This window comes from Panulirus ornatus, chromosome 46 (genome assembly GCF_036320965.1).
Source record: "Panulirus ornatus isolate Po-2019 chromosome 46, ASM3632096v1, whole genome shotgun sequence".
Classification (NCBI taxonomy): domain Eukaryota; kingdom Metazoa; phylum Arthropoda; class Malacostraca; order Decapoda; family Palinuridae; genus Panulirus; species Panulirus ornatus.
The window spans coordinates 39,918,760-39,941,435 of NC_092269.1; the positions used below are offsets into that span (position 1 = coordinate 39,918,760).

The 22,676-nt window shown below is 45.9% G+C and overlaps 2 protein-coding genes across 3 annotated transcripts in view; one reads left to right on the forward strand and one right to left on the reverse strand.

Moving 5' to 3' along the window:
• The window catches only part of LOC139763280 (uncharacterized), a 35,433-nt gene that overhangs the window by 2,413 nt on the left and 10,344 nt on the right, over positions 1–22,676 (reverse strand). The window lies entirely within an intron of this gene.
• LOC139763273 (substance-K receptor-like) lies at positions 391–21,607 on the forward strand. Of its 2 annotated transcripts, none has more exons than XM_071689217.1 (10): positions 391–425; positions 8,535–10,366; positions 10,661–10,837; positions 12,370–12,489; positions 13,438–13,620; positions 15,297–15,397; positions 15,867–15,957; positions 16,428–16,537; positions 18,023–18,121; positions 19,075–21,607. In XM_071689217.1, the coding sequence occupies exons 2-10, from the start codon at positions 9,986–9,988 to the stop codon at positions 19,247–19,249; spliced, it is 1,437 nt and encodes a 478-aa protein (XP_071545318.1). In that variant the 5' UTR covers positions 391–425; positions 8,535–9,985; the 3' UTR covers positions 19,250–21,607. The 2 variants fall into 2 exon arrangements, with proteins under 2 accessions (XP_071545318.1, XP_071545319.1); XM_071689218.1 differs by having other exon boundaries at positions 13,441–13,620.

Consider the following 22,676-nt stretch of genomic DNA (forward strand, 5'->3'; position numbering starts at 1 on the left):
TACCAACAAACACATGAACAAACACACTTCGTCACACAGACAAACACAAACAAAAATTTGAACTAATTCAAACATATTTTACCTGTACACAGAAAGACTAACCAACGCAAACACACTAACAAATTAACAGATATATACAACCTTGGCAAAGAACAAGTAAATGTAACAACTAATGGAAAGGTCAAGCAATTATGTGACTGATTAGGGCAAGAGGCAGGGCCTCATGAGAGTTCATCTCCCGCCTTTATATGCAAATAAGTAATAGCACATATGTGACTCCCGCCAGTAGATACGGCAGGGATATAGCGACGCCTGGTAACCCACCCCACCGGAGGAGGTCGGCGGGGGGTGTCACCCAGTCAGTCAGTTTGGCCTTTGAAACCGTGTGTGAAGGACTTTGACCCGTTCTCTCTAGCTTCGTTGGTGTATGAACAACGCTTCCTTCAGTGCACCACATAACCAGTTCGAAAATTCGTTTGAGACTTCTTTAGCTTCCGCAGAATGAAGCATATACATTTTGCAGTCATATGAACATGATCTGTTATTTAGAAAAAAAAAAAAAAACGCTTTTCGTAATGGCCGTCATGGAGGTCGTGTGTGATAAACACCAGTGGTTCACACTACAACAGGAAGCTAATAACCACTTAACATAAAGACGTTTCACGAGTCTTGTTCGTTGTAATGCTCACGAGGGAAGGGGAGGTCGGCTGGGGTTGTGGTGCGTTACCTCCGCTTGCGACAACACTTGCGTCTACCAGAGAGCGTAAATGGTGACGGAAGGCAGAAATAAATGAGTTACTCAAAGTATAAGATTAATGAAAGTTTCCTGTTGTAATAACGCCTTCATGAACCCTGGTGAGTAAACCAGGTGAACCCCGCCCACTGTAACCCACTGACTGAACCTCCTAATTTCTTTCGTAGTAGTTGACATGGCACCGTCATACTGAACCTTATAACTTGAACAGTGACGACAACGCCAGCTAAACCTCATACTTGAACCCCCACAAAGTATACCCATACGAATGAACAGGGGTTACTGAACTCTGCTTACCGAACCTCGGGAAATGAATCCGATAAAACCCCAGAAATAAAACAAACGCCACGAGTTTAACTAAACTGAGTAAGACTGTGACGAACCTAAACACAACCCCACTGGCCGAACCTCCCATGAGGGCGAATTCGGTTCGTGAACCTGACGGGGGCAAGCTTCGCTAACCTAAACCCACAGACTTGAACCCCAAGAGCTGAACCCTGACGGCTGAATAACACAAACTGAACCTTACTGAGTGAGAGTTCTATAACTTCCTGCGGATCGTTAGCACCAAAGCTTCACTGTCTCATGCCAGTGAGGGCAAAGACACCTGGGGGTCTGTAAGTTTTCATCCAACAGGGAAATACAGTGGTAAGTAGACAGGCGTATCCACTGGACAGGTGCTGGACACTCTGTTAAGCAGGCTGGCGTAATCATGGGACGAACCAATGGAATTCATCGAACGCAACAACAAAGACAAAAAGAAAAAAAATATGTGTACCGCAAACGTTATGTCTTCCCCTCTACTGCTGCTTACTGCACCATACACATGACCTGGTCTCACACAACACCATACACATGACCTGGTCTCAGACTACACCATACTTACACATGACCTGGTCTCAGACTACACCATACCTACACATGACCTGGTCTCACACAACACCATACACATGACCTGGTCTCAGACTACACCATACCTACACATGACCTGGTCTCACACAACACCATACACATGACCTGGTCTCACACTACACCATACCTACACATGACCTGGTCTCACACTACACCATACACATGACCTGGTCTCAGTATGTTATAAAAAAAAAACCACCTCGTTCCCAGGTCTCATACAGGGTATTCAGGACCCCTCCCCCCCCCAAGTCCTTACAGCACACATGATGTAACACGATCTCCGTGGGAAGATAATGCTAACTAACACCACGCCTGAAGTTAAATGACTGTTACATCCCCCGCCGTCACAGCCTCCTGGGTGAGCTGTGTTACACCACCTCGCCGTCACACTCTCTCGAGGAACGTAACACACTCCAAACAATCGTCTCTTGTCACTGATTTTTCTATGGAATTTGTACATCGATGGAACGTAACAGTTATTCCTCGCTTTTTCGGCATGAAAAAGACATCGAACAACGTAAAACTATTTACATAAAAAAAACTTAGAGTTTTATATAGTGGCTTCCTAAAAAAAGCAATCTAAAGAAAAAATCAAAGCTATTTCAAAACCATATATTCTGGCTCTCTTCCAATGACTCATTCGTCTGTTTACATTCACATCAGTGTGTAGAATATCTCCAATATATATATTTTTGTGATCAAATATCTGGTAATCGACTCCAACTCCTATATTCCTGTCATTCCGTCAGTCCACTCGCTGCCCCAGAGATCACGCACTGGGTCAGGTCTCCGCAATGACGTGCCCTGAGGTTACACAAGGTTGAATTTCCCGATCACTAAAACCTCGTCAGCTATCAAGCTTGGCCCCAGTCAGCAAACTTCAGCTTCGTTTGACAGCTGCCGATTTTATTTTTCCCCCACTCAAATAGTACGAAAAGAATCTAGGGATGTTATTCACTATTTTTGTTTTTGAGAGGAAGGGATCATTCGTAAATCCAATTCTGAATTCAAAGAGTGAAGACCGTACACAAATTACGGTGGCATGGAGAACTGCATGAACAATTTCTGGTGGTGTTAATTAAGTCCTCTTTAAAAGTCTCTCCTCCAGCCCAATCCTGCACTACTTCCAGTAGCAGGGAAATGTAGACTTCTCTAAAGTGATTTTTTTTTTTTTTGACGATACTGTAATCTCAATAATACAGCCCCGCCAAAGGAGAACTTTTCACTCGTGGTGTAATCTTTTGCAGGTGGAGTCCGGTAGCACCTACAGTGTCCGAAAAAAGCAAAGTCGTCCGCCCACAGTACATTTTGCGAGGCGATATACGACGAAGGTTTACTGTCGGCACAAACACATGAGCATATACAACCTTAATTACCAGTAGGTTGTAGAGTTGTTAAGTGATGGCCGTAACCACTATACAACCTGTGTCAGGACTGTGTCTCATTAAGACTCAGCTGTTGTGCCAGTCTTGCTAGTAACCTCACCCTAACTACACACACCCTCACTCTACACTCATCCTCACCCTACACTCACCCTCACCCTACACTCACCCTATCCTCGCCCTCATTCTACACCCACATATAAACACCCACTCATTCCTTTTCACCTCTGGCTTTTAATTCGATTTCATTTTTTTCTTTTTTTTGGAAGACTTTCCCATACGTTCCATAATTCCCTGTTGAAAGACTGGCTTTGGACGAGGTCTCTTGCCTCACTCGAGCTTTCAAAAAAAAAAAAATTGTATATATAAACTGATGTATGTATTTATTCATAACAGATTACGGAAGCTAGAGTCTTTTAATCATATCTAGGGTGTGTGTGTGTGTGTGTGTGTGTGTGTCTACTCTCAGTCCCCCACCGCCGTGCATCCTTCAATATATGGAAATTACTGACGAGCAGGAGGGACGGAGAAGCCTCTACTCCCAGCATGAGAAATATTAATTAAAATGTACATGAGATCAAAGGAGAGATTAACGAACGGAATGTATAATGAGGGAGATATATACTATCATTCCTCGCTGTGTCTGTCCTTCATAACCACGGCCATGACGAAGTCACAACCATCAGAGATCATGTATTATAAGATTCTCTCTCGCCTACACAACATATTGTTACTACACTGAGAATTGGTGGGTCACACACAACACACCATATTCTATCAGACCGCATACATAAAGAGTCAACCATCGTAAGGATGGTTATGGTAGTAAACAAGAGTTAACAGTCAATAGTCAACCATCGTAAGGATGGTTATGGAAGTAAACAAGAGTTAACAGTCATCTTGTGTTCGCTCCTACGGAAGGCTTGGAGACCACTAACCAACTGACCTATCATGACCTCTGACTTACACTGACCAATCGCTCCGACAACAACAACAACAACAACACCTTGTTGTGCTGCGTCGTAGTTTAGCGGAAAAAACAGTTCTGTAGAATAACAACCCTGATCGGGCAATATCCCCTCCCATATCACTGGAAGAGGTGGAAAATAACACGTCTTCCTGAAAATATTTCACTCCAGCAAACACCCGTGTCTATCCAGCCAAGAAAATGGATGAATGGTTGACTACTTTGTCCAATGGGGGACTAAGTGTACGTCAGGCAATACCTCGACGTGTCAATATACAGGAGACTGGACTGCCTTTTGATAGTGTTTGTGTGTGTGTGTGTGTGTGTGTGTGTGTGTGTGTGTGTGTGTGTGTGTGTGACCAATAGAACAAGTAAAGACATTACATAAACAGTCCCATAAATCCAGCGGAAACGATCAAAACATGAGACTGACACATGCAGAAGTTCCTGTCTAGTGACATGTACCACAGTGTGCGTTTACTTGGAAGGGTTCACAGCTTCGGCCACAGCCGGGCTGTGGTAGAAGGCGACACCTACAGCATGGAGGCTACACCTACAGAATGTGACCACACCTGACACTACAGGATACCGTAGGCAATACAGCACAAAGCAGGAGGAGCACAGAGTCTTGCCTCACCGAAACCCTCCGACAACACTGTACCTCCGTCCTCAAAGTCTCTGTCTCGGTCCTACCCGGTATGAGGCCCACCATCTCGACAGAAGCCTTCGCTCATGTAAACAAATATTTACCGTAAACGAAATGCCACAAGAATATCTGTGGGTCATGAATGACTCTACGAGTCGTGGTCTCAACACACACGTCATCATTCATGTGCCACAGACTGCATGAATTAAACGTAAGAAAAACCTTATTGCTAAATTTGTATCCCAGTCTTTTACTGGCTATTGTTAATACGTTTTTTTGTGAAGATTACTCAATCTCTGGAAATTTCACAGTTCCTCCCCACACTTTGCCACCAGAGTCACTGTCCCACTCCCATCCCCTCTCATGATCATGTCTCCCCACTCATAACAAGATGTCAGTTCTGGGTTAATGAAGGGGGTCGTATCAATGCAGCTTCACTGACCACAATAACTGTCTTCGGGTGTCGACATGGGCGTCTTGTGGGCCAGGCTAACTGGTGGTCACCCCTGCCATCACAGCGGGTCACCACCTGACGCATCACACCTGCCAACACAGCGGGTCACCACCTGACGCATCACCCCTGCCATCACAGCGGGTCACCACCTGACGCATCACACCTACCATCACAGCGGGTCACCACCCCTGCCAACACAGCGGGTCACCACCTGACGCATCAAACCTCCCAACAGTGGCGTGATCTTATGACAAGTTTCCAGTGGTAGTTTCAAGTGGTGTGATCTTGAAGTAGAGTTCCCAGTGGCGTCATGACAAGTGTTAAAACGGTACAATCTCATGACAGCATTTCCAGTGGGCTGACCTTGTGAAGGAGGAACTTTCCAGAGGTGTGAACATAGATTGGACTTCACACAGATGTGAATCTATCAATAAAATACTAATCTTTCCAGTGTGGGAAACACACTCCTCTGTGGTGTCCCCCTGTGAAAGAAACTTAAGCGGTGGAAACAACACGAAACTTCCCAATGATGTGAACTTACAAAAAAGAAGGCACTTTCCACAGTGGTATGAACTTGCATGTAACTTTTCTGTGAACTTGGACAGAACTTCCCAGTGGTGTGAACTTTAAGAAGGATGTATTACCTTTCAGCGTCGTAAATTTCCTATACGCTTTAAGTTCTGTGTATCTACCCTCATCAACAAACTACTTTTTCAAAAGTAATTCATGTGATGAATACAGAGGTTCCCTCAAGTGTATGACGACAGACTGAACAACAGTCTATAATGTCTGAACCCATGAACATGGCTGCACAACGCTGTAGTACCACCGCGCGACCCATGAACACGACGGTACAACCCTTGAACACGACGGTACGACCCTTGAACACGACGGTACGACCCTTGAACACGACGGTACGACCTTTAGTCAAGATTGTTCGATCTTACGACCTGACCTTTTTTCCTTTGACTTTTAAGGGCCAGTTCAAAAGCCAAGCCATCATACCCAGGGACCTTACCCTCTTATCACACAGAATGTGGACATGCGACAGGGCAGATGTGTAGTGGAGTCACGTCACAATTTGTTACACTAATTATGGTGTTTAGGGTACTCGTTAAAACCATCATTCCCAGTAATCGCATTTAAGTGTAATAATGAACTATTTTTGCTTCAACAAAGATGTATTTCGTGAATATTGGCTCTACATCATCCAGAGAACGGAAAGAAGAACAGTGGAGCTGACTGTAGGTAGGGTGGTAGGTAGGTACGTTAGCTGGTAGGCAGTTAGGTAGGTAGGTAGGTAGATTAGGTGGTATGTAAGTAAGGCAGCCAAGTAGATAGTTCAGTAGACAAAATCATGCGTTTGTAAGAAGACAGAAGATCAAGTGGGAAGCCGGGCGTCACTAAACAAAAGCACCATTCATCATACACACACATTAAAATACTCCAAAAATGAATATGAGTTTTGCATGGTACTGCAGGAGGAGCAGAAGCAGAGCGAGAGGGGGGAGGGTGGTTATGTGAGCAATGAAGGTGTTCATGAACAAGTGAATGTGAAGGTGCGTGTGGAAGGCCTGGCCTGGTGATAGTGTACAATACAACTATGTTGGCTACAGACAGAACAGACTACGTCGATATTAATTCCGGCTTAAGGCGACGAGTTGAGAATATATGTACAGTTATTGTAACTTTATACCAAAAGGATATACAATTACCTAAACTGACTGTGGCTACAGAAATACAAAATACATTTATTCTGAATGTAGTTACACAAAACGAAAATATATTTCAAATATATTGGCTTTGGCAGTAGAGAGAAAACTTATACTTTATACATTTTAGCATCACAAATGAAAACAGAAAAATTTTCTTGGATGTGTCACAACGTAAACCTGACCGGCCATCACAAGTACTGGATCAGACTTAGAACATCAAAGCTCGAGAAATACAATATATTCTTCATGGAAAATCAAAGCGTGGGTGTGTGTGTGTGTGTGTGTGAGAGAGAGAGAGCTAATGCCTTGAGGAGCCAACATGAAGCCGATGTATCACACCTCCACAAACTATGTTTTATTTTCATAAAACTTCGACCTTAAAACGACCTCTTACCACGAGCGTATCACAACTCAGGATTAGCTTATGAACATACGAGTCCCAGATATTGTTTAATTTCAGGATATACGCACTTCAGCAACACTTCCAACAGTTGACTGAAACCTCACAATCCATGACCCCAGTGGGCTAGTGTGATCGTCATGTTATCAATACACGTAGCGATTGTAAGACTCTCCCACGACTTAAAAGCCCCCATATTTTGGAAGCAGATCCTTCTGATTATGAGTAAGGGTAGTAGAGGTGAAGGCCATCAAAGGCCATTTTTAAAAGGCCTTAAGACTACGCTTAGTTCACTGTAGAGTTGTTCAAAACCTAAAACTACACTGGGGCACAGCGTCAGAACAGAATGAGGCAGACTCCATCCCAGGGTACCAGAGCTTGGATTTTAAAAAGGCCAACAAAGTCCACATTTCAAACTTGTGTAAAATATTTCTCATAAAAGTCATTTTTCCAGTGCAGCGCCGGATACCCCAGCAGGTGAATGAGGAATTACAAGGAAATAAATAAAAAAAAAGGACGAGATAAAAAAAGAAAATAAATCCGATTCGTTGAGTTAGCAGCTACTGCAAACGCTCACTGACAGAAAACCTTGACCCGACAGCTCTGGTGTCGTCACCAAGGAGGAGGAGGAGGAGGAGGAGGAGGTTACTACCAGGGAGGAGGAGGAGGTTGCCACCAGGGAGGAGGAGGTCGTGACTAGGGAGGAGGAGGTTGTCACCGAGACGTGGGAGGTTCTACCACCACCTGACCCAACGCAGCAACACAGCCAGTGACGCTGCTCTGGATATAAAACTAAAGTGCTATTCAATCTCCCACTCTACACCAACCTGCGCTTTGTATATATTTCCCCACATTCTAAGCAACGCACGGGAAGCCAGCCACGTCCACTGGGTGGAACGAGTGATGATGTACGTGTTTTCGTGGGGCAAACGCGAGCAAAGTGTTTACTTGTCCTAATTACGGATGTTAAACCTCTAGCATAGAGGAGCTTGTTGATATGATGAATCGGTTTTTGTTATGCTGGGGAAACGGTACAGTCCAAAACGAAGACGCTAAGTGTAACTCGTATATGACTAGTGTTGTTATGTTTGCTTCTAACTAGGGTACAGGTGGCCAAGCAAGGGAGGCAGAGCAAGGCTGGAGTGGACGAAGTCATACAAATATGATCACAACCTCAGTAAACATCCTAACCCTTTTATCTTCTGTGTGTGTGTGTGTGTGTGTGTGTGTGTGTGTGTGTGTGTGTGTGTGTAACCCCATAATAAGCTTCTAAATATTAACTTTTATATCGTCATAATCCACAGATTACCGGAATCCTTCCGCAACACCAGCATCCCTGAGGATGACACATTTGCCTCGTCTTATACCGTCAGTCGTGTCTGCCTGGCCTCACGCTCCACGTCTCACTAAGCCACTCACCCAATACGAGGCCTCACCACCTGTGATACAGGAACGCAAACGATAAGACAACTCAACCACCACCTCGAAACCTGAGCCAAACGAAAGAAAATATCTAATTCCTTCAAAAGCTAGAACTTTATAGCCTCGTTTGGGTAAAGTCAGAGGACAGGTTTCTGAACCTAAACTTACGGAACTAAAGAAAAGGATGATCAAATTCCCGGAGTGGTTCCCCAGGCAGTTAGGTGAAAAATTTTAAATACCATGGAACTACCCGTTGTAACTAATGGACGCGTTCAAAATAATTTCTTTCACGATAACGAGCAGTTTGTAATTACGATAACGAGCAGTTCGTAATCACGATAACGAGCAATTCGCAATACCATCCTGATAGAAGCCTTGACCCTCCGTCATGAAGAGCTACCAGGACAGTTGAGATCATTGTGAACACAGTGGGCTAACCACCTACCATGCTCCAGCAGCCAGACATCTGGGGTTGACAACTAAGCTACAATCATTGTGTAAATAATCACTATAAGTGTACAGTAAGTCTGCCACCATGGTTGGTTGAGTAGCTAACTACAATGTAGTTTGAACAGCCAACCAGCAAGGATGAATGAGCAGCCAACCAGCAAGGACGAATGAGCAGGCAACCAGCATGGTTGGTGGAGTAGCCAGACTTTTACCACCTGAGTGACGGCCACAAATGATCCTAATATCTTCATGAATGAAATAAGAGCAACAAGGTGCGAGCGTGGCAGCTTGACCTGAACCCTCCCGAGAGAGGTGTGTCTTCATCTTCAGCGTCGTATGTCCTGAAGGAGAATATTTTGCAAGAGTTTTCCTGTAATAAGTGAAAGTTGTCATCTCGTTAGAGAAAAATAAACGACAATATATATATATAAAAAAAAAACATACTGGTATTTGACTTTTCACTATTATGTAAAACCGGAGAGGATTTTTTTGAAGTAACAAAAGAATAGTTCAAACGCTAGAAATCTGCCACAGTGAACATGAAGCTGGATGGCATGTTGTGATTTACACTTCCGTGCACGAGACGTTTGTGTCTTATCCTGTGGCCAGGTCAACGGTGAGCCAGGCACGTGTGTACAGTGTAGCCTTGTTATCAACACAACCCAGTACATCAAAGCGGCTCATACCAGAAGCGTTATTGTGAAATGTAGACTAGAAAGTGACTGATAAGTGAGGGAGTGTATATCTAAGAGAATGAAAAGTGAGGAACTGTTTACCGAAGTGAACGAACAGTGAGGAAATGAAGATTTGTAGGATATGAAAAGTGAGTAACTGTATGAGGTAAAGTGTCGCACGAGACTGGTGACCCCGACCAGCCACCACTATGACCCAGGGTCATGAGGACAACTACGAATCCCTCCTCCAGAACCTCTCCCTCAGCTACCCCGACATCGACTGGAGCCACATCAACCTCACCAACCTGAGTGACTTCCTCCTCCTGGACCAGACGGAGAGGCCCACGGCGGCGGGGGCGGGAGGAAGCCACACTAACGCGACGGGCCCGGTCCTCTACCAGGTACCGACGGGCATCGTGGTCCTCCTCTCCTGCTTCTATGGTTCCATCTCCCTGGTGGCCGTGCTGGGGAACGCCCTGGTCATCTGGATCGTGGCCACCTCACGCAAGATGCACTCCGTCACCAACTACTTCATAGCCAACCTGGCTCTGGCCGATATCATCATTGGCCTCTTCGCCATACCCTTCCAGGTCAGTCCATACCCTTCCAGGTCTGTCCATACCCTTCCAGGTCTGTCCAAACCCTTCCAGGTCAATCCAAACCCTTCCAGGTCAGTCCATACCCTTCCAGGTCAGTCCATACCCTTCCAGGTCTGTCCATACCAAGTCCAGTTTTCCCTCAGTAAAAATTTAGGTAAACTGTCCAATCAACTTAAATCTGTGTCGCTGCTTGTTAGTTTTAACAATCATGTCATCGTTCAGTTAAATTCCCAGCCTCCTAGTGGCTGAGACTGGTCGTCCACTACAGCGCCTCCCACGTCACAGTTCCAGGCTGCCCTCCTGCAGCGGTGGAACCTGCCAGAGTTCATGTGTGCCTTCTGCCCCTTCTTCCAAACTCTCAGCGTCAACGTTTCTATCTTCACCCTTACTGCCATCGCCGTCGACAGATACAGAGCCATTGTCTTCCCCCTGAACGCCCGACGGTCAAAGTTCTGGAATAAGGTACGTCAACCCTGCCCTGAACTGACAAAGTTCAGAAGGGAAGATCCTCAACTAAGGTCAGCATTCAGGGTTGAGTAAGGTCAGCAGTCAGGGTTGAGTAAGGTCAGCAGTCAGGGCTCAGCTAAATCTATTCCACAATCGTGAAAAACTGAGTAAAATTCACTTACGAATCAAAAAAGTTCTACTACCACGAGTAAGAAAAGTTCCGATCGTTCACAGTGCAATAAAGCTTCAGGGAAGCTTCAGACATTCCTAAACCATGGTCAAGAGGATGTTTTGCTGAGCAAGTAATTCAGGATGGAGAGAATGTTGATGAGGTAGAGATAACCAGTTTGGATAACAAGTCAAAGGTCAAGAAGTTGGTTTTGAAGTTCAGCGATAAGGTCACGAAGCTTAGAAGTAAGGTCAAGAAGGTCAGCACTGACGTATGGAGGATTTTTTTTTTTGGTAGTCAGGATATTTAGGGAAGTTGGACCTTCCACACTCAGACGGAAGTTCACAAAAATACGGGACGGACCAGGGAGGTGGTCAATACAGGGGTGATCACGGGTGTAGTCAATACGGGACGGATGAGGGAGGTGGTCAATACAGGGGTGATCACAGGTGCAGTTAATACGGGACGGATCAGGGAGGTGGTCAATACGGGACGGATGAGGGAGGTGGTCAATACAGGGGTGATCACAGGTGCAGTTAATACGGGACGGATCAGGGAGGTAGTCAATACGGGACGGATGAGGGAGGTGGTCAATACAGGGGTGATCACAGGTGCAGTTAATACGGGACGGATCAGGGAGGTAGTCAATACGGGACGGATGAGGGAGGTGGTCAATACAGGGGTGATCACAGGTGCAGTTAATACGGGACGGATCAGGGAGGTGGTCAATACGGGACGGATGAGGGAGGTGGTCAATACAGGGGTGATCACAGGTGCAGTTAATACGGGACGGATCAGGGAGGTAGTCAATACGGGACGGATGAGGGAGGTGGTCAATACAGGGGTGACCACGGGTGTAGTCAATACGGGACGGACCAGGGAGGTGGTCAATACGGGATAGACCAAAAGTGTGGTCAATGCCAACGTGTACCGCTGACACATAATTGGGTTATTAAGCATAAATCAGTAAATTAGATAGTATGACGAAAACAACAAGATCAAACAGGTTGAAACTTTACCTTCCAGTCCCCAAACAAATATCATCATACATAAACTATCGTAATCATTACCCAGAATGATTAATTATGGTTAGTGTTTACTTCTTATCAAAACAGTTACGAGCTTAGTAGAGTTAAGGTCGACCCACAACTGCTTCTGATTCTAAGCCTGACATACCTTAAGGTGATGTCTTACAGACCCGGAGGATGACTTCAAATCAGACCTTGATCATGTTTATCTTCCCGTACATCTCAACAAAAAAGTGTTCCTCGTCATTTCCTTCATGCTAATCATTCCCAAGTTGTGTATTAACTTTCGACGAGGCTTCTGACCCCACGCCGCCCCCAGGGTTAACGTGTCCCTGGCTGGTTCATTACAGGTGCTGCTGGCGTTTGTGTGGCTGGCCAGCACCTTCCTGGCTGTACCTAACGCCATAGCGTTACGGGTCAAGCACGTCACGGACACCAGGACCCAGGAACAGATACCCGTCTGCGCACCGGTAAGTTGCAGGGGAGAGAGAGAGAGAGAGAGAGAGAGAGAGAGAGAGAGAGAGAGAGAGAGAGAGAGAGAGAGAGGGAGGGAGGGAGGGAGAATGTGACATGGACGTAAGGGTGAAAAGCATGTTGCCCGACAACGTAGAAGGCGAATCTTTCTTTCATACCTGCGACAAATATGGACGAGGGATGTAAACGACAATACAACCAATCATCTTGTGGCTTCATCCCCGAGGTAATTCCTGGACAAACGGCGGAGAATAACGGCGATAACCTGGTTCTGTTAACGAAGACTAATAATATTGGAAATCTCATAAGCCAGAAGAAAGCCTACTGCTCACTCCATTCATTATCTGTTACATTTACGGACTTGAATGTAGTTTACTGAGCGGGAAAGCAAATCCATCCTTTACCTTGCCTCTCGCAGTAAACAAACTGTTGCAACTGATTTCACATTTCATTTCCGCAGCAGCATTGCACACAGGTACTGCCTCACTTAAACTAATTCCACTGCACTGCACACACAAACACACGTGTGTGTGTGTGTGTGTGTGTGTGTGTGTTTAGAAATCAATACTGTACGGCTAGGGAGCTGTACATACACTCGTGAGGCCCCGTCTTGTGTGTGTGTGTGTGTGTAAATTCACAGAAATCCTTTAGCAGTTGCCCTCAGCTTCGGCGTCTTATTTGCTCAGCCGATAACCCCGCTTGATCACGACGACACGATCCTTGACCACGACGGATCAACGCTTGGCGGCCTGACCCCTGACCTGACCTGACCTGACCTGACCCTTAAGGCCTAGCATCATATCCAGGAATCAAACCATCGTTCTCAGGAGGGGAGGGAGGTCGTCGTCGTCCCGTCGTTGTGAAGGCTCGTGCCATTATCCTCAGTTGGGGGTCATTTGCAGCGAGTCAATCATTTACTAGTGGGGTGGGTCGTCCTTCCTCAGGAGGGGATCAACCCGGTCATGATGCTGGCCTACTCGCACGCCATGGTCGGCCTCCAGTTCTTCGTCCCGCTGGGAATCATCTCCTTCGCGTACATCAGGATGGGCTGGGAGCTGTGGGGATCCAGGACCCCCGGCAACGCTGAGGACGCCAGGGATGCTCACGTCCTCAAGAACAAAAAAAAGGTGAGTACAAGAGGTAGACAGTAAGCTCTCAACACAAGCTTGACCATGGTACAGGTAACACTCAACCCAAGCTTGGACAACGGTCCATGAAACTCTCAACCCAAGCTTGGACAACGGTCCATGAAACTCTCAACCCAAGCTTGGACAACGGTCCATGAAACTCTCAACCCAAGCTTGGACAACGGTCCATGAAACGCTCAACCCAAGCTTGGACAACGGTCCATGAAACTTTCAACCAAAGCTTGGACAATGGTCCATGAAACTCTCAACCTAAGCTTGGACAACGGTCCAGGACATCAGCCAAACATCCCACGAAGTGAGAAAACAATCCAAGTACGACCTTGTTCTCCATGTGAGAACAGATGACCGAGAGGAACAGTCAAATGTAATTATAAATAAAACAAATGAAAAAATATTAAGGTTTTAGTATCATAAAAGAATAATGAACAGAACCCAAGCGATGTTCTTCTGTGAAATATAATGTTCATCTGTGGTTTCCATCCACGTCTGCCATGTTGAGTCATTTCATAATCCTACTGAACATTCTTGTGTAATACATAATCACATGACGTGACATACAGCAAGACAACCCATTCGTGTGTACGAAATTAATGATGAACACGACCATGAATGGCTCTTCCCCCATTTTCCTGATTAGTGGAAAAATTGATGTGGAATATATACTAAAAAGAAAAAAAATAACAGTTCACTAAAACCGTTAGGTCTGTTTTCCACTTCTAAACAAAAGTATATCCAATTACGTAACACCAACTCATTACCATACATATGTTGACTTACTAAACCACACTCGTGGACAGAGGAGAGGTCGAAGGATGACCCAGAGCAACACACTCGACCATCTGTATTACAACACAAACATACGACACCATTTCTTCCTAATACGCGGGAACACTTCTGTCTCGACGAAGGACACAAACACCCGGCAAAACTTTATACAGACTCCTCCTGACCCTGTCGTTAGTCGGAGGTCACTTCCGACCTCCTCTGACCCAGCAAACAAGAGTCACACAGTTCCTCCCAACTCCCTTCTGACCCTACCTACACCCTGCTCCTCACCCGACCCCACTGTGACCCCGCCAGCCACGTGTCAGTAAGATAACAAACCCGGGCCAAATGGTAATGTTGACAGTGTTCCGGTGCCTGACCTGACTGCCTCTGATTAGCTCTGATTAGCAATTACCTCCTGTTTCCGTTCCTGCTCCAGATTACGACGAAAACCTTGGGTTCACTGTGTCCTGCCGGCTGAGCGCGACACTCAAGACACGAAGTTCCTCGCTCGGCAGGCCAATTAGACGTACCCATCAGGTCATGCGTCACAAACCATGTTAACGACTGTCATGCAGACGGTAGATAAATATATTACCGAGGCGGAGTATAAGAATTCCCGAGTGTTCCTGGTGAGTTGAGTAAGATTGTCCCCCCCCCCCCCGCAACCTCACTCCCAGGAGACCCCAGTGAGGCCTCAACACACAGATGCGACACAGACTAAAGCAACAACCAGAAATATAGAGAGATGGCCGGCTGGGAGGCTCGAGGGAAACCCACAAAGCCGTAGTCGTTATCGCACACTGACAGCTGCTTCACCCTCACACACACACACACACACACACACACCTGGCCAGAGCACTGACACCCTCCCGTATCGTCTCCCGCAGGTGATCAAGATGCTCTTCATTGTGGTGGCGCTGTTCGCCTTCTGCTGGGCTCCGCTCCAGACCTACCACATCCTCCAGGAGATCTACCCAACCATCAACGAGTAGGTGGCCATTTGTACGACACTGACGAAGGGAGACGGTGTAAGGGACCAGTCAAGCTATGATCACCTCCACCTGAGAGGTCTATAACAGCCAGACATTACAGAGAGGATGAACTTCACATTCTAAAAACTCTGAGAACGACGGTGCGATCCTTGAGTATGACGGCCCGACCCCCTAAATTGGATTTTAAGGGACAAGTGGAGACCCAGGTGGCCACCACATCCGTCATACAAAAGGATCGTACCGTCGTGGCCAACGACAAACGAAGGAAGAATGACGACAGATGACTTAGTAACGAAATGAGAGTTGGTAGGTGAGACGAGACACCCCATCACATCATTGGTTTCCCGTGAGTCTTCCTCAGTTACGTTGTATAAAACCACATTCCCCTGCCACGTGTAAACCACCTCTGCCTGACGTGTATGATATATACTAAACTGTACATAACACCGTCTTCCTGTGCCTCAGGTACCGGTACATCAACATCATCTGGTTCTGCTGTCACTGGCTGGCCATGAGCAACAGCTGCTGTAACCCCTTCATCTACGCCATCTATAATGTAAGTACTACACACACAGACACACACACATAACACACATGAAGTATACATACATGCTAACACTTTTCTCCTGTACTGCTGTGGGCGTAATAACCATTCTCGTAAAAGAAAAAATCAAAATTTCCTCTTGCCAAGTTGTACAAATTATGTTCCAGAATTGAGAATATTAATGATGTTCACAACAGCACGAGACTAGTGAGGATAATGAGAAAACCTGAGCAATGGACCTTCTGACCCAGTGAGGGAAGTCAAGCTTACCCTGTCTCATGCTCAAGGCTCGGTCACTGTCCTGACATCAGACCATCACAGAGGAAACTGTCCTGACATCAGACCATCACAGAGGAAGCTAAGCTGACATCAGACCATCACAGAGGAAGCTAAGCTGACATCAGACCATCACAGAGGAAACTAAGCTGACAACAGACCATCACAGAGGTAACTGTGCTAACATTATACCGTCACGTTTACAGGAGAAGTACAAGCGTGAGTTCCGCCATAAGTTCAGATGGGTGTTCAAGGAGTACCCAAGGCGGGTGGACACCAGCGACCTAGATCGCTCCAGATACCACATGTCCTTCAGGTAAGTCTGCCAATGTCAACAGCAACAACAACAACAACAACGCCTTAACGCCACCAGCATCCCTCCCACACCTTAGTTATCCTCAAAAAAACTTTTCCAAAAGAAAGTTGTTAACTTTCCCTCCCTCCCTCCCTCTGGTATATCAGATATGACCAAATTACTTTCTTAAAGCTTAAATAAGTTTCATTAACTTCCTTTTTACGAGAGGGTGTCCTTTCTCTCTAAGGGACACACACACACACACACACACACATACCACTGCTGACAATGAAACAGCACGGGCCTACCCAGATCGGATCAGCGTGGGTTCGAATCCTGGGCGCGGCGGTCGGCCTACACCCAACCTAGGAGTTCATCCTCTCATTGGAGTTGGTCGATAAATAGCTACCTGGCTCAGGATTTGGTATATATATATATATATATATATATATATATATATATATATATATATATATATATATATATATCGTAAGACATGGTAATACTTTTTTCGAAAAATATTCCTGAAAATATTTGTTCACAAAACAAACACGAGTTCTCTGATCTACAAATACGTGTTCATCTTTAAAAAACAAATTAACTTCCAAAGTTAGTTATAAACAGATATTTGTTTCCGCAGTGTGTGTGTGTGTGTGTGTGTGTGTGTGTGTGTGTGTGTGTGAGTGTGAATAATTCCAATAACCACCTGAAACAATTTTGAGAGTCTAGCCTTGGAGTTTGGCGAGAATATTTTGAACACTAGAATTTATGCGAAGGAAAGATGTGGAATATATATATATATATATATATATATCCTTGAAGCCATACGTCTGCAATGACGTGCGGCAACTCACACAAATCTAACAGCATTTATGCTTTCGAATGGACGCTGCACAACAGTGGTGCCAGGCAATTTTTCAAAGCGCGTTTAGCGTGGCGGTGCGGGAAGCTGATGAGCAGTGGGAGTAATTTATTAGATGAACCTCATGTGTTGATGAAGTTGGTCAGTAATGGCAATGTGACATGTATTTAGGAGATTGTTCTGTGCGTGTCATGTGGCACCTGCTGTGTGTAGGATGTACATGGGTGTACATAGGTGTACATGGGAGGGAAAGATAACAGAAAACCTAATCATACAGGGGATAGAAAAACTAGAAAGGTACACTGTGTAGTTACCACACCTGATAATAGTGGTGGTGTCTGGTATGTGTCCAGCTGACAATAGTGAGGAACGTATGAGTTGCTGGTGGTAGAGGAAGACCCTGTATGTACTGCCACCATGAACCCAAGTTACACACACACACACACACACACACACACACACACACAAACTAGTCCCACCGTCAACCTCAACTCTCAAACTTAAAATCACTGCAAAATGACATTATTCTGACCATATTCTAATACCCCCTCAAACAATCCCTTCGAAGGAAGATAGGTAGAAAATGACTGAGAAATGAAATAAAACTGATGATATCTTCCTCCCTCCCTCGGTGGCTGGCGCAGGCATCCGGTAGAGAGGCAGGTGTCTTCAGCCTCGGAGCTGCGCACGTCTCGCACTGACGCCACCCAACTGAACGGCTCCTCACGCTCATCCCCTCACAAGTGAGTGTCTGTGTGTGTGTGTGTGTGTGTGTGGCTGCGGTGGGAAGGGACGCGGAAGTTATCAGAGCGCTTAAAAAAAAGAAATATAATCCTGTTAGTATTGGATACTTTTCGTCAATCATTATTCCTCGTCCCTACCGACGTTATGCATAATAAACTGTACTTGTATTTAAGAGTTCAATGAAGGAAGGTAAGAGCAAGCAACGTACCGAACTCGTTGACAAAACCATCAGATGTGTTCCTGGGTTACCAACCCTCTCGGGTTTTCTTTGTGACAGTGAAATGTGGGGTGGTAAGCCACTACACGTCTTCTGTCACTGTTAATTGTGTTTATTTGTTAGGTTACGGAGTTGTGGTGTATGTGATGAATCCGTTGGTTAGCCTGTGGTGTATGTGTATATATGTTTGCAGTGACATAGGGTTTGTAGCGTCCGTAGACTTGTGAACAAATATATGGTTTTTTAACGCTGGTTTTCCCTTGGGCGACAGGGAACCAGCAGTCATTGTAATTCATATAGGGAACCAGCAGTCATTGTAATTCATTTAAGGCAGTTCACAGTTCCAAACATATGTCCACTGAGGAAATTATGTCAGACGTAAAGGGGGAGAATCCCATTACGAATTAGGAACAGTCTACGTAACAATATCTGAAGAACTAAAGTGATGTGGTGAGCATTGCTGACTATACTCACTACACCCTCCATACCCCTCCCTGTCCAGTGACAGCACCGCCATACCTTCGGATGGAGTTATTCTCCCTCAACACCTGCAGCAATCCCTTACCTGCCTCTTCCCTCCCTGTGACCACAACAATGCATCGCCTCCCTTGGCTGCCAGACATTACGGCACTAGTTACAGAGGCCACGTTCCTTCTCACTCACACCACACCCCTCGCCCACCATCTCCATGCTACGCCCATCACATCGACATAAACCCCCTTCTTTCCCCCTCAGGTTGACGCTCGGCACCGCGGGACGAGCCACCAACGGTAGGGAGGCGCAGGCCGACGCCACACCAGGCGGCGGACCACACCATCAGGAGGTTCACGTCTGTGTCCCTCTGAAGTCGCGCACACACCTCCACCCCTCGGCTTCCTGTCCCAGGACGGGAGGGGACACGAGGATGTAGGATGTACCTTCAGCCCTCACCATACTGTCCGAGGAGGGGACGGAGGACCCCCCCACACTAATGGTAACCTTCCTCACCACAACACCGTGACTGGGAGTAAGGAGTTGGGGTTCCTGTACGATTCCCTTAACCTGAATCGTCGGCATCAGGATGAAGGGAGTGAAGCGAGGATCAGAGGTCTAGTCTAGGACGTATCCTCACCCATTCATCACCGTTAGTGTATCACTCGAGGGAGGATCCTGGTGCCCGTCTATAGAATATTAAGATAGGAAAACTTGGTACGACACTTTGCCTTGCTCCTTTACTCACGCTTTACAACCGGAGGAAGGTAAGAAATATGAAAGCGTATGTGAAAGGTTTAATTCATACCTACCCACGTACGCCAAACGAACTGCAAGTTAGTAACACATATCTACACAACATAATTAACAAGAATTTTACTGAAAATATTCATATTCATCTTAAACTGAAGCAAAGAACACCGGACAGTACAATAGTAGGGAAGGTGAAGAGTCTTTGCGGTAAAGATGCAACATGTATAGGCAAAGTGAGGTGGGAAGAGGAGAGTAATGACACGAAGCTGAGAATGACAAGAGACAAGAGAGGAGCAAGATGGATGAGAGGACGATATACAAGATGATCTAGGAATAGTCTCCTCCCTGCTCACAACTATGCTCCGCAGGTCGAGGCAGACCTCCAGTCTAATCAAATGACTGTGCCATCTTTAGCTCTAACAACCTCGTATATAACAACACACCGCGGATGAGACACACACCACAGCCGATGTGGTACAAAGCTTTAGCAGGCTATCAGTGGGTAGACTCTCAAGCGACATCTACAACAGACGACAAACATCAAAAATACATATAAAAAATCCTGGTTCACAGACACATCACCATAACCAAGGGTCGTACTGACGTGCACGTGTGTATGAAGCATCAAAGGCCGACACATAAACGCCAGGAGAAAAAAAAAAATATCAAAATCGCCGCCATTACACACATTCTCAGAGACGGACCTAACCAATTCAGTCAGATGCCAACCAATATCATTGCCAAGATGGGCGAGGAGAACTCTGTGGGAATGATTGACAAACGACTGAGGACAAATACTGAACACACCTCAGAGACAACAAGGAACGGACCCACTCGTTTAATAAGAGGCGGTGAGGGAGGAGAAGTGTGTCACATTAACCTCATGATGAAGATGCCTCACTTTACTGAGGGAGTCGACCTCCACCCCAACAAGTGCGAGCTATACTCAGTGATGGAATCCCCGGCCAGACGTCTTCACTCGCTCAGCAGCAACACTAACCCAACTACGCTCACGTGAACCCGTCAAGACGCCAGACGCAGCACACGCAACACAGTGTCGCACAAACCAACACTAGAATGTTGAGGTTGACGTAAGGGGCGTGAGAGAAGATGGAAGCTGGTCCAGAGAGAACATTATCAATACCCTGAGTCTGTTTCGCTGCTGGAGCTACAGATTAAAGAGCGGAATAAAACGTAGAATCGGATCATATCTCTGGTAAACAACAGAAAACGGCCAGCAAGTGACGGTACTGCGAAGTCTAGGGGAAAGTCTCAACGTTTTCCGGGATATTAAAGTTCGCTGGAATTGTTCTCTTATGTCTCAAAGTGACTGAGGCAGGATGAGGTTTTCCACAAGAGGTCTGAAGAAGGAAACATAATAAAGGTTTCCCCTCACGAGAGGACTTCCACGAGGAGCGCTCCCCCACACGACTGGCAGTTTGGGTAGCCCTGCTCTGTGGCAGGCAGGTCCACCCTCACTTATCCACAACCACCAACAATATAGGAGGAACCTTCTCACAGTCAGGTTCACCTCTGACATTCCTATGCATAGCACATGTAGAAGCAAAAGACATTCTTTTTTTTTTTTACATCACTAGGAATGCATTATGGTCTTCAGCTTAACTATAGCTTAATATAGATGGTTAACGTATTCATACTCATTCATCTCGTTGTCATGAGATGATCAGTGTGTGTGTGTGTGTGTGTGTGTGTGTGTGTGTGTGTGTGTGTGTGTCTAAGAACCCTCCCGCCTGCGTAGCCACTCAGCATAGGATAATCCATGTCTTGTTCCCCGGGTGTATATATGTATGTGTCCCGCCACGTGACCTGAAAGTACAGCACGTCCATCATAAATGCCTTGTAACTTTTGCTTGATGATTACCATCATGAACCACAGGGCGTCACAACACCACATGTATCACCAACCACAGGACGTCACAACACATGTATCACCAACCACAGGGCGTCACAACACCACATATACATCACCAACCACAGGACGTCACAACACATGTATCACCAACCACAGGGCGTCACAACACCATATATACATCACGAACCACAGGGCGTCACAACACCACATGTGTCACCAACCACAGGGCGTCACAACACCATCTGTAACTGACTGGAGTGTAACATCATATCTACCCAAAGTTATACGATCCACATCATTAGAATTCATAATATACTATCCTATGTTGCAGGCCACTTCTACAGGAAAAAAATGTATGTAATGTGACACCGTAACATTCTACTTAGCAAGGTATCTAAGTGTTACTTGAGGAAAGGTTATAATAATGCCAAAGGCACACAGATCTGCAACATTGAAAGCAGACGACGCCTCCCTCATTGAGCAGAACAAATAAATATAAAACAGTCCCTCGGTTGGGTTTTTAATGATTTCCTTTAATCCAATGTAGTGAGAACCTTCCTACCTATAATGAGGTTTTGGACGTGAGGCATGGCGGCTGCTTGTTTCCTACTGCATGTGACAAAAGAGAATTGTTTCCTGTTCAACTCACTGCCGTGAACCTACGTATGTTTTCTTCGCAAGGACCTCTGGTTATCCAGTGGGAAGCAGCGGACGGGCGAGGTGGTATCTTACCTTACTGTACCATACCTTACTTTATCATACCTTACCACACCGTACCTTCCCTGGTCTGTAATAGACACAACACACGGATACAAGTGTCGCTCTCTTGAAACTTAGGAATAGAGTTACGAGCTGAGCTGCCACACGTTCACCTGAGCTAGCTAAGCCACTCCTCCTGCCCTATTCATCCTCAGCTGGTCAGCTGGGCTCGTGACATCTGGGACTTACGGAGCTGACCGTCCACAGTAACGCTGGCACAGGCAGCTGTAACACTTGGCCCCACATACTCACACACACACACACAAACCAATGCTATCAACAAACTGCTGAGGTTTACCAACTATTGCGACAACATTTCATGGTTAAATACACACCTGTTGGTGATTTGTTTGCTCTGTGATGCCGGACGTATTTAAACGAGTAAATTCTGTTTGATGATTTTTCCTTTTAAGTGTGTGTGTGTGGGCGTTTTACCATACCACTGTTCTACCATTACTGGACAGCACATGTTTTGCACAGT